Here is a 12,260-nt window from a genome sequence, read left to right on the forward strand (position 1 = left end):
ATAAGCCTGGTGGAACATCTCTACCTTACACTCCCTGCGGATCTGTACTAGGTCCGACAGGGCACAGATGTCACCAGGTGTAGAGAGTTCCACCAGGCAGTTCAACTCTGACTCTGGTTGAGGACAGCCAGACATCTGTTGGGCCAGGGGTTTATTTGCCACAGACTTTATAGGCCAGGTGGCTAGCTGTGTTAATCTGAAACAATTGAATAAAGTTAGAGTCCAGTGGCACCTTTAAGACCAACAAAGTCTTATTAAAGGTATGAGCTTTCATGTGCAAGTACACTTGTTCAGATAAAATGAAATGGAAAAAAAATCATTCAAGCATGTAGACAGGGATGAACAGCAAATCAGCATATAACATGATGAAGACATTTTGAGATAAAACAGGAACAACAAGCCAAATGTATAGGGGCAACAGCTGTATGGATCCAATTAAGAGGGAACAATTGTTGAAGCAATAAATATGTCAAAATAAGAGGTAAGCGTGTAAGAGAATCCTTTCTAATTCTGGGAAGTTAATTGAGATTCCTTTATAAACCCCATTCATCTTCCTTCAAGTGTGAAGGAAACACAGCATTTTTTTTCTTTTAGTTGAGGTGGAGTGCAGTGTATTTCTAGTTTCATTGCATTACATTACAATCAGTATATGTTGTTCTAAATACTGTACAATTTATTGTTCTTTAAAGGTGTTATGTCAGAAAAAAAATCTGTTCCTATATATTGCACTGCATCATAAACAGTATTCCATTATATTATTCAAAAAAAGAGAGAAAGAAATGAGTAAAAATACAGAGGATGTATAGTCCTTTTTTATTAGAATGGGTTTAGCATATGTAATGAGATAAGAAACTGATATCCCTGAGGGTATGTGGTTTTGTTCTGAGTTTTGTAGCAACTAAGCAATTTGGCAGTTTTGCTTTCCATCCTGTTCCTGAATTTCCTTTGCTATAAAACAGTTAATTTGAGGTCACCCATTTAATATTTTGGGAGGTTAAAGTGTTTTCCTACAGGTTTCTCAGTCTTGTGATTCCTGATGTCGGATTTGTGTCCGTTTATCATTTGATGTAGGGTTTGTTCTGTTTTTCCTGTTTAGAGAACTGAAGGGTACCACTGTTGGCATTTAATGGTATATATAATGTTGGAAGATGGGCAAATTAATGAGTCTGAGATGGTGTAATTAATGCTGTTAGGGCCTGTGATTGTATTGTCTGGGTGTATGTGGCAGCAAAGTTGTCATTTGGGTTTATGGAAGCTCTGTTCAAATTAGATGTTGCATTATTGTGGGTGAGGAGCTGCTTGAGATTGGGAGGTTGTCTGTGTGCAAGAAAAGGTTTATCCTTCAGTACTTGTGAAAGAGATCTGTCATTGTGCAGTAGAGGCTGCAAATCACTGATGATGCATTAAACTGCTTTGAGTTGAGAGAACATTAGTGGTGTTCCATTATTATTGTTTTTAGACCTGTCTTGTAACAGATTTTCTCTGGGTACCATTCTGGCTTTGTATATCTGTTTCCTTACTTCCTCAGGTGGATACTTCAGTTCCAAAAAAGATTTGTTGTAGATCCCGTAGGTGGGAATCTCTGTCCGTAGGATTGGAGCAGATGCAGCTATAGTGTAGAGCCTGGCTGGATACAATAAATCATTTGGTGTGTTTAAGATAGTAGCTGGAGGCATGTTGGTATGTTTGTCCATCAGTATGTTTTCAGTACAAGGTGGAGTCTATGTGCTCATTGTGTATTCTTACAGTTGTGTCCAGAAAATTTATTTCTAGCATGGATTGGTTCATTGTCAGGATGATGCTGGGGTGAAAGTCATTGAATACCTGGTAGAATATGTCCAGGTTTTCTTTACCATGGGTTCAGACAATAAAAGTGTCATCAATATAATGCAGGTATAGAAGTTATATGAGTGGGTGGGAGTTTAGCAAGCATTGCTCCAAGTCAGCCATAAAGATGTTGGCGTATTGTGGGGCCATGCAGGTATTGGTTTTGGGGTGGTGGGAGAACATGGTAAAATGAAAGGATAGGGGACAAGGAGAAACATGGGTTAACCAGTACCATGATGGTGAATGGTTTGGGCTGTTCTGCAATAAAAGAATGAAAGAAACTTCCTGAAAGCAGCAGTTTGGACAATATATATGGAACAGGATGGAATCAGTGCAGATGGGACAATTCTTACCTATTCCTGTTTTATTCAAAGACATTAAGAAGTTTGAATGCAATCATGTAGATTTTGCAATATGTCTTCTGAACAGATACACGAGGAAGTGACTTCCATCTGAACCATCACAGAATTTTAAACAACAGTAGTTGCAAAAGCAGAATAGGATCACCTAATCATAGAATATTGAAGGGACCATACAGACCATCTAGTCCAATCCCCTGCTCCATGGAGGATAAGCCGAAAGCATCTCTGTCAAATAACATCCAGCCACGTTTTGAAGACTGCCAATGAAAGGGAGTTCACCACCTTCCTAGGCTGCTGGTTCCATCTTTGAATTACTCTGACTGTAATTTTTTTCTCTATATCCAGCCGGTACTTTTCTTCTTGTAATATGAGACCATTGCTTCGGGTCCTGTCCTCGGCTGCCAAATGGAATAGCTCCTTGCCCTCCTCTAAAAGACAGCCTTTCATATATTTAAAGAGAGCAATCATGTGCCCTCTCAATCTCATGGGAATGAACATTCCCAAGGCCCTCAGCCTTTCCTCATAGGGTTCTTCCTCCAGGCCCTTGATCATCCTCATTGCTCTCTTCTGCACCTGCTTGATTTTGTTAACATTTTTGAAGTGAGGCCTCCAGAACTGCACACAGTATTCCAGGTGTGGCTTGACCAAGGCAGTATACAGCGGAGCTATAACTTCCTGTGATTTTGATGCTATAGCCCTTTTGATACAACCCAGGATTAAATTTACCTTTTTTGCCACAGCATCACACTGATTGCTCATATTTAGTTTACAGTCCACTATTACCCCAAGATCTCTTTCGCACACACAGCTTCCCAAAAGTGCACCCCCCATCCAGTATTTGTGCTTCACATTTTTGTGGCCCAGATGTAAGACTTTGCACTTTGTTGAATTGTATCTTGTTCACAACCGCCCACTTCTCCATATTATTCATATCTTGTTGAATTTTAATTCTATTCTCCTCGGTGTTTGCTACTCCTCCCAATTTGGTATCATCAGCAAATTTTATGAGCAGTCGTTCCACCCCTTCATCCTGATCATTGATAAAAATGTTGAAAAGAACTGCGCCCAAAACTGAGTATTGCGGCACTCCACTGGATAACTCTCTCCGATCTGACAAAACTCCATTGACAACCACTCTTTGGGTATGGTCCTCTCACCATTTTCCTATCCACTGAACTGTCCTATAGTCCAGCCCACAGTCTTCCAGTTTGCCCATCAGAATGTCATTGGAAACCTTATCAAAAGTTTTACTGAAATCCAGGTAAACCACATCAACAGAGTTCCCACAATCCAGTAAGCTTGTTACTTGATTAAAGAAAGAAACCAGGTTGATCTGGCAAGACCTGTTGGAGACTAATCCATTCTGACTTCCTTGAATCACTGAGTTATCCTTCAGATGCTCACCTATTGACCTAAAACCATTGCAGAAGACATTTTACATTATAGTTATCTCCAGTTTTGTAATTCATCATTACTACTTTGTTTTTTTTTAAGTCTTATTTGGTTTTTTTTTCTGTTTTGAGCTGACTTGAAAGTTGTCAGATTTTCAGCCTTTCCCTTGTTTTTCAAAGTCCCCAAAAGTCCCTTCTGAAGGATAGGAATACTATTGTTTAATCTTGGCACAAGTAATTCTTTTTAAAATCAAATTTCTCCATGAAACCTAACAATCTTTTTCTTTCCCTCTTTTGAAGAATTTAGAGCTTGTTTCAAATCTATCCTGTTTTTGCTCAAAAGAAATCAAAAGGGAGAAGGGAAAGAAAGGAAGCTTCTACAAAATGTCTGGGTCTATTCTGCAGATGCTTGGATTCAGGCAATGTCCTGCCCTCCTAGTAGAAGACATTGTGTTGTGTAACATCAAAAACAAACAAACAAAACCTACAAAGGCTAAACATATGAAGCTGCCTTATACTGAATCAGACCCTTGGTCCATCAAAGTCAGTATTGTCTTCTCAGACTGGCAGCTGCTCTCCAGGGTCTCAAGCTGAGGTTTTTCACACCTATTTGCCTGGACCCTTTTTTGGAGATGCCAGGGATTGAACCTGGGACCTTCTGCTTCTCAAGCAGATGCTCTACCACTGAGCCACCATCCCTTCCCCTGAAGTTACAGAAGAGTGAATTGAATTGTAACAGAAAACTACAAAAAAGAAAATAAAGATAATTTTGTAAGAGAAAAGAGGAATTAATGGCAATATCTTTAAAAAGTGAATTTTGGAAAAATAAATTCAACTCCCAATAACAACTCTAGCTGGGGAATTTCAAGAGTACTGATGAAAAACTGGGGACTGCTGTAAGAACAAGGGAATCAGTTAAATTCCTACCCTCTTCCCTCAGATGCTCTTGCACATAATCCTGCTGCATTTGTGGAAGAGTTCACATAATAGTGTTTTGGAGGAAAATCCCCCTTTTTCATACCCTGTGTGAGCACTTAGGGATGGGCATGAACCAGGACAATGGAGGTTTGTGGTGGTTCATAGGGTCCCACGAACTACTGTTCATGAGCTCCACAAACTTTTTCATTTACTAAACCAATTTGGTTCATGAGGTTTGTGAAGGGGAGTGTTGGTGGTATGCCTCCAGGAATGAAGGGAAAGCAATTTGCCGCTGAGGTGGTGTGACTCTGGAGAGTAAAGGGGGCAGGGCTTTTTTTGACCAGGAATGCATAGGAATACAGTTCCAGTTGACTTGACATAAGGGGTGTGTGGCATAATATGCAAATTAGTTCCTGCTGGGCTTTTTCTACAAAAAAGTTCTGTGCAAAACAATGGAGATGTCAGGGATGTGGCCTAATATGCAAATAAGTTCCTGCTGAACTTTTCATACAAAAACCCCCCTGAAGGGGGGGATTTTTAAATGTCTCCCCTTCCCTCCCTAAGTCATGCTGCAATAGTGGTGTGCCACCAGGAGTGAACGGAAGACATTTAAAGAGACCTATGAGCTGAATAAACCACCAAAAAAAAAAAGAAAAGAGAGTAAGTTTGTGGGCAGTTCATGAACAGTGCAATTGTCTGAATCACAGTTTGTAAACTAATGAACTGTCCCAGTTCATCATGAACTTTGGTTCATAAGTCAGTTTATGCCAATCCCTAGTGAGCACCATTCAGGTTGCATAAGTTTATAACAACGCCAGGGTTTCTCAGCATGGCATGGTTCAAAGTAATGATGCCCTTATGTGGTCAATAATGCTGTTTTGGTTAGAGAACATATTGCTAGCAAAATTCAGAAGGCATTTGCATCTGGTTAGAGAAGAGGTTTAGAACTAACTTACTCCTAAACAAAACACTTAAGTGGTATTGAGATAATTTTGCCATCAAATTTTGCAATCAAAATTCAGAAGGCTTTTGCATTAGGTTAGAAAAGATGTCCAGGAATGGCTTGCTCTTAATGTCCAGGAACGGCTTGCCAGCAAAAATCAGAAGGCTTTTGCCTCTGGTTAGGACTGGCTTGCTCCTAATATAACCATAATACTTAAGTGGTATTGAGAGGATGATACATTTGGAAGAAAATAAATAGGTTGCAGAGGGCATTTTGCCAGCCAAATTCAGAAGGCTTTTCATTTGTTTAGAGAAATTAAGACCTGGTTTGCTCCCAATATCAACACTGCTGAATTGTTGAAAGAAAATAGGAATACTCATGTGGAAGACTTTTGATGAAATGAGCCTATATCTGGGTGCTCATTGGATCAATTTTTCCTTGTAAAGTTGTACTTTATAATGCATACAAAAGATTTCTTTTTCTTTTGTACCCTTAGAAGCTCATTGATTCATGAATCGTGAGCAGCAGAAGACATTTATTACTTATACAAGGGCTAAAAGGCACATTTTACAGTTGCTAGAGTGATCTTAGGATCATCACTGAACAAAACAGCCAGGATTTCCAGAGTATGGGGAGGACGAGTGATTGAATAAAGGCCTTAATATAGTAATCCCTCTTAACCTCAAAAAATCTGCATTCTAGCGGAGCATGAAAGGACGTATCAATCCTGTTAAGGCCACAACAGTAATGTGTATGCAAGTGTTTAAAAAGTCTTACTAAATGTATTGACCAGCATATCACAGTGTTTGTCTGTTTGTATCTCCTTTCGGTTAGACCAGCAGCAAGATAGTTTGGGCAATGGAGATACACAGGTCTTGTGCATCTATGATTTCTGTTTTCTGGTATTGATGGTCCAAGAGTTTTCAAGGAACACAAGGTTCAAAGCAGTCTTCTCTTTGGTTCTGCTTGCTACTCATAGACTCTGAGGCTGAGATCACACACTTTCAATCCACTTTCATGGCACTTTCCAACTGGATTTTACTGTGTGAACTGGCAAAATCCAGTTGGAAAGTGCATTGGAAGTGAATTGAAAATGTATTATTTAGTGTGTGTGATTGCAGCCAGAAGATATCAGCAGAGGCATTTTTTTTAATGAAGGTAGGTGTGCACTTTCATCAGGAGTGCTGTGAAAGACTTGCTAATGATTAGAATCATTTCATTGCTAACCTTCTCTTTCATTTGTCCTTCTCATATGTTTTTAGTCCAGCTTAATTGATCTGAAAGAACATGCATCATCACTGGCTTCAGCAGGGCTGAAAAGAGATTCGAAATTAAAATCTTTAGAAATAGCCATAGAGCAAAAGAAGGAGGAATGCAGTAAGCTGGAAGCACAACTGAAAAAGGTAAATGCCATCTAATAACAACAGCTCTTACTTCAGATGGTATATTTTGCAAAAGGGGTGGGAAGGAGTTACCTGATATAAGTCCAAACTACTGCTGCTGCTTGGAAATGTTTGCAATGTACTTTGGCAGACTTTTACTGAAAAGCCTTCTGGTGTTAACAAAAAATGTGTCTTAGTATGTTGCAAGCTGAGATTTTCTTTGTGTGTCAACTTAAAATGTGCATGTGCTTTTCTAAAACAAAACAAAAATATGTATTATTTGCAGTTTCTTCTTTGTATCTATTAGCAAAATATTCAATGTATATATAGGGATAGTTTTGGATGTGCAGTATCTTTATCCACATTTACAGTGCTATCTAAAGCAGTCTTTGATAGTACTGTGCTTTTGATAGTACTGTCTGCCTATCTAGTGCTAAAGTGGTTTGGGAATATTGTTGATACCTTTCTACCATGCATTGTTTCTCTTTCCTTTGTCTAGTTAATACTGTATGTGCTCATTGTTAAACACATAATATCATGACATACTTATTGGTTATAAGCATCATGGTTCTTTCCACACCATGTAAATAGGTCCCTGTTACCATTTAAACCAAGAGCATAATCTTGGCCTGATGAAGTACTTTTAACTCTCATCAGAGTCTGTAGAACTTGGAAATGTCTAGATATATCTGTTCTGTGTCCCACACGTTATTCTGAACAGGTGTTTATAGATTGGTTTTCTAGATGTGATTAACTACTACTGCACTTTACTTTCATGTTATAACATTGGTGTCAACAAAATCACAGTGGAAGATCCCTCACATAACATATAGACATTGTTGTACAACTTGTGCCAAACTGTGGAAATGGGGTCTTTGTGTATGTTTCTTAAGACCTAGATTCTACATGGTTCAAGGTAGGCCGTGCCATGTTAAAGGAGATAATACATGTAAGATAAAGAACATTAAAATGTAAGTCCAAAGACTCTCATTGTGGTGGAAATATTAGATAAAATAGCCTAAAATCACCATAAAAGAAATAATATATTGAAAAGCTGAAGGTCTGCAAGTGTGGGTGATTGTGAGGTGGAAGCAGACTAATAATTTAGAAATCCTCTCATGAAAAAACTTTTCCTCGAGGATGCTCTAAATAGGAACAGGCTTCCTCCCACCCTTCCCTTTAACTGACAATCAGGTACTCTCAGCATTCCATTCCTTCTGTAGCATTTTCATTCCTACTCAGGACGTTTTGGAAAGGGCATTTTTTCATTTCAGTTTGGTTAATTTACAAAGTAATTTTGTTCTACATGATAAGTCCCCTGAGAAAGTTCAAAAGGTAGGGTGAGTCTGGGTGAGTCTGTAGCTTTGTCTTCCACCCATGGCTCATCCAGTTTATTACAACATATAGCAATTACTCCAACATAAGCTTTAGTAGCCCAGGAATTCATGAGGGGTGTGCGCTGCAGATAAAATCTGTTCTGTAATGCCTCCTTTAACACAAATTTGCCTACCATTGGTTGTCCATGTTAAAAGTCTCTAAAAGTTTAGATTATGATTGTCTTTCTTTGCATCTCAGTGGGAACCATATTGAGGACCTTTCTGTAGAAAGATAATCTAAAAAAATGCTGAATAAATAAATAGCTACCACAATCTCATGTTAGATACTTGAGAGAGTTAGATTTCCCAAATGTAATTAATATGTGTTTTTCATACTAAGTGAAGTTAGATAAATTTGTTACCCAGTGTTGCTTTTGGGACGATTCTGTTAATATTATAAACTCAGAAATATAAAATGTATGTATATATATTTTAAAAATTCTATGCCATCCTTTATAATTCCTACAGCACTGTCACTTAAAACTGAGAATTGTACTACCAGAATTAGATGAAAACCTAAACTGGTGTTTTATGGCTGTAGGTATAAACACATCATTTACTCATGGAAAAATAAGTGAGTTTAAAAGCCTCATCCTCTTTTTTATGTGCTAAAAGGAACATGCTGCTTATGAATAAAATGCAAAGACTTACTAAAGGAAAACATAAAAACATAATAATTTTATTATATCATAAATGAAATGTGTATTCCCTGATTTGTGAGGAGACCAGGTGCTTCCTAACCAAAATAACTGCAACTTAATGGAGAGGTTTAGTTGAACAAAAACATATACTGTTAATGATAATTTACTTCAAACAGTAATTTTTAATTCCAAATTTATTTAGTAACATTATTTAATTGTAGCTAAAATTCAAAAACTGTGTGAGAAAATGACCATGCTTCAGATATGCAAATTTAAAGTTTAGCCACTTTATTTCTTTACTGTTATGTCCATGCATTTGGCTGATAAAGACTGACGTTTTTACATATATTTTTTTTTCTTAATATTGGATTTCACAGTAGTGATGGGTCAGGAAACAAGGACAAATAGAGCCACAATATGTATTACAATGAAGAAAATAAAGCTTCAAAAGCATATTTTAAAAGGCATAATTTTAAAATCTTGCTTTTGAAAGTTGCATGTAATATCATTCCATATACAAAATGAAGAATTTTGATCATATGACATATTTATATAATAAATGACTGTTAATTTGAAACTACTAAAGGTATATTGATAATTAAAAAATTAGTCTAATATATGACCTATGCTTACCCACTGAAAAGATACTTGAAACTGGTGATCAACAGAATATGGTCTTACCTATATATTTCCACCTTGATCTTCACCAAAATTTGATTTAATGTGAAATTCAGAAATTCAGCTCTGATGTGACCCTTCACTTTGTATGTACACTATGGAATTAAGTGACATAAGAATTAGAACCTTGTTTTCTTCCTTAGCATTCATTGTAATAATATCTGCTGCTTTTCAAGCAACAGTTATTGTTTAGGTTCTATTGGCTAGTATGGTTGTAAGGCAACATGTACTTTGCCTAAAGCTAATTTTTAATGATATTTTATTACCACCTTTTTACTTTTCCCTGGTTGTTTTTGTCTGTTGTATGTTTTTGAGCCGGGGAAAATGGCTATGGTAATACTGGTTATCCAAATTACAGCTCTTTTCAAATTTCATAATGCTTCATTGCATTTCAGTATGACACACCCATATATCAGCTACTTTACCATGATGGGAAATGCAGAAACGGTCTTGAAAAACCCTGAAAAATGATGACATATTGTATCACATAATACTGCATTGCAACTTGTAATAATAAGGGGGGAAACTGAAGGAATAAACTAATTTTGCTTATACTGCCTTATTATGACTATAAATCTCAGGTGTTGGGCATGGTTAATAAGAGTGTGAGCCAAGGTGTCATGAGCAGTGCTTCAGTGTACTTCTCAGGCCTCCTCTTCCCCTTACAATTGGAATAACTACTATGGCAAGTCAAGGGGATCCTTTGGAGCATCTTCCAAAGGAGTGTGAGGAGCTTCAGCAAAGAGGGGAAATCTGGACAGCCTCACTGCACTCTTGAAAGTGCTAAGCATATCCATGGAACTTTTTGGATCCAGGCCTAATAAAACAGAGATTATGATTTGAAAAAATACATGAAAATTTTAAGAGAAAATGTCTTCTAGTATTATGCCAAAACACTTATGGATGTTCATTATATATTTTCAATCACTAATTAGCAAGAACCAATAGGAATTTCCTTATATAGGACTATAATTTGTAATCCAATTGTTCTGGAGTGGTCGCAATAAATCTTCTTTATAGGTTGTGGATTTGCAATCACAGGCATATTGTTTAACTCACAAATGCTGGAGTTGTCTTAGATGAGTTCCATGGGGTTGAACCTCAGGAACATTGCTCTGGAATAAGTGGTTTATAGTTTGTGGCATATTTGTTTTGTTTCCATTATATTCTGATGCACTTTAGAACTGTTGTCTTTTCTTCACCACTGCTTAGATTCCCTCACTATTGTTTGCCAAGCTATACTGTTCAGAACTCAAATAAAATTGAAATGATGTTTTTTGTGAATATGAAAGGAAGACTAAAAATTTAATGATAAAGTTTAATTAATCTTTTATTATTACCATCCTTGAAGCTTTGATGATAAATTATAGTCTTGGCCAAAAGCACTTCTAGTGATTCATTGCTGGAGAGCAGCACTTAATGTATCATCAAAAGTGGACAAGTTTTCTGTATTTCATGGGTTGTTTCACTTGAGAAAGGGAAAGTAACACAAACCTTAGACTTCTTACTCCAACAATTCTTTTTTAGCAGCCAAAGTAAACATTTATTTTCCCCCAGTGCCTCTCACATTCACTAAGGAATGTTTAAAAACTTAAATTTCTCTTTTAAAAAAATTCCAAGATCTTCTGTGCAAATGCACTGGATTTGCTGAGCTAATACTGTTTTCCTGGATCTTTCCTTCTTTTCCTGTCTGTGTTTGACTCCTTCCCAACTTTGCAATATAGCAAGCTGAACAGTTGTTCAATCAGATGTACAATCCAGTAAGTCCTTTCAGAAAGTGTACACTATAACATATGAAAGCATGAGGATCCATTAACTCACAATATGTTGTGCTCTTCCTTTGTGGAGCTTTGCAACACTTTGATGACCTCATTTGCGCTATGTCAAAATAAGTGAGCATTGTGGACTTGAAGCCCATTTTATTTAAAAGTTACAGAATGGTTTTCATTAGGATTTGGATAAATAATAAGCTTATGGTCAAATCTGAAGTGCCTTCAGGTCCCCAACAGCTTAATTATATTAAAAAGCATGCAAGTATCAGGCTTTGTTGTTATTTTAATGCTTTTCTCATGGAGTACTTTATTGGATCCTTCAAATTAATATCTGGAATGTTATTTCAATGTTCTCTAAATCTGAGAATGAATTGTTAAGAGTTCTAATTTTTCTACATATTCAGTATGCTGATTTCAGTAAATCCAGTAGGTGAATTGTGCTGTTAGTGTTCAATATTCATAATATAGCAGCCTTTTAAATGCCACTGAATTAAAACAAACAAATATGGTTTCGTATCAATGCATGTTTTAAAGCAGAAAAATGTAAACCTTAACATTTTATAGTGGCTTAAAACAGGCTTTAAAAGCTAACACATTTTTCTTCTACCCTTTCTCCAAGGTGTGGTGTCCATGGTTTGCCCCTTCTCTACTGTATAGTTGCAAGAATCCTGTAGGTTAAACCAAAACATTGTTCCTGATACAAGGTTACCTGATGAGGTTTATGAACCTGGATCCCCCAGTCTTACAGTCTAACTACTATAACACACTGGCTGATAGATGACAATTTAAAGCCAGAGTTTTTGTTGGCTAGATTTTGTTGACCAGAGTCCATGTTGTACAATTAAAAAAATAGTGCTCAGATGAATCAGCATAGGTAAAATACAGATATTGTAATTTATTTTTTCCCTTGCTATTATATTTAATTTGAGCAGTGGCAAGAAACATGCAGAAATGAAAGCTGTCTTCAGGT

The 12,260-nt window shown here is 36.9% G+C and overlaps 1 protein-coding gene and 1 non-coding gene across 12 annotated transcripts in view; one reads left to right on the top strand and one right to left on the bottom strand.

Moving 5' to 3' along the window:
- Nucleotides 1-12,260, top strand: part of ERC2 (ELKS/RAB6-interacting/CAST family member 2) — a 1,199,719-nt gene that overhangs the window by 557,632 nt on the left and 629,827 nt on the right. For 7 of the 11 annotated variants that reach the window (XM_060239766.1, XM_060239767.1, XM_060239773.1 and 4 more), the window contains 2 exons: nucleotides 6,704-6,844; nucleotides 11,243-11,278. In XM_060239766.1, coding sequence (XP_060095749.1) covers nucleotides 6,704-6,844; nucleotides 11,243-11,278 — 177 coding nt within the window. The remainder of the gene's footprint in view (nucleotides 1-6,703; nucleotides 6,845-11,242; nucleotides 11,279-12,260) is intronic. The other 4 variants (XM_060239771.1, XM_060239772.1, XM_060239774.1 and 1 more) reach the window with 1 other exon arrangement.
- TRNAL-GAG (transfer RNA leucine (anticodon GAG)) lies at nucleotides 4,208-4,280 on the bottom strand. Its single transcript has one exon. It is a non-coding gene; the product is annotated as a tRNA-Leu (tRNA).

The sequence above is a fragment of the Heteronotia binoei genome, chromosome 5 (assembly GCF_032191835.1).
Source record: "Heteronotia binoei isolate CCM8104 ecotype False Entrance Well chromosome 5, APGP_CSIRO_Hbin_v1, whole genome shotgun sequence".
NCBI classification, from domain to species: Eukaryota; Metazoa; Chordata; class Lepidosauria; order Squamata; family Gekkonidae; genus Heteronotia; species Heteronotia binoei.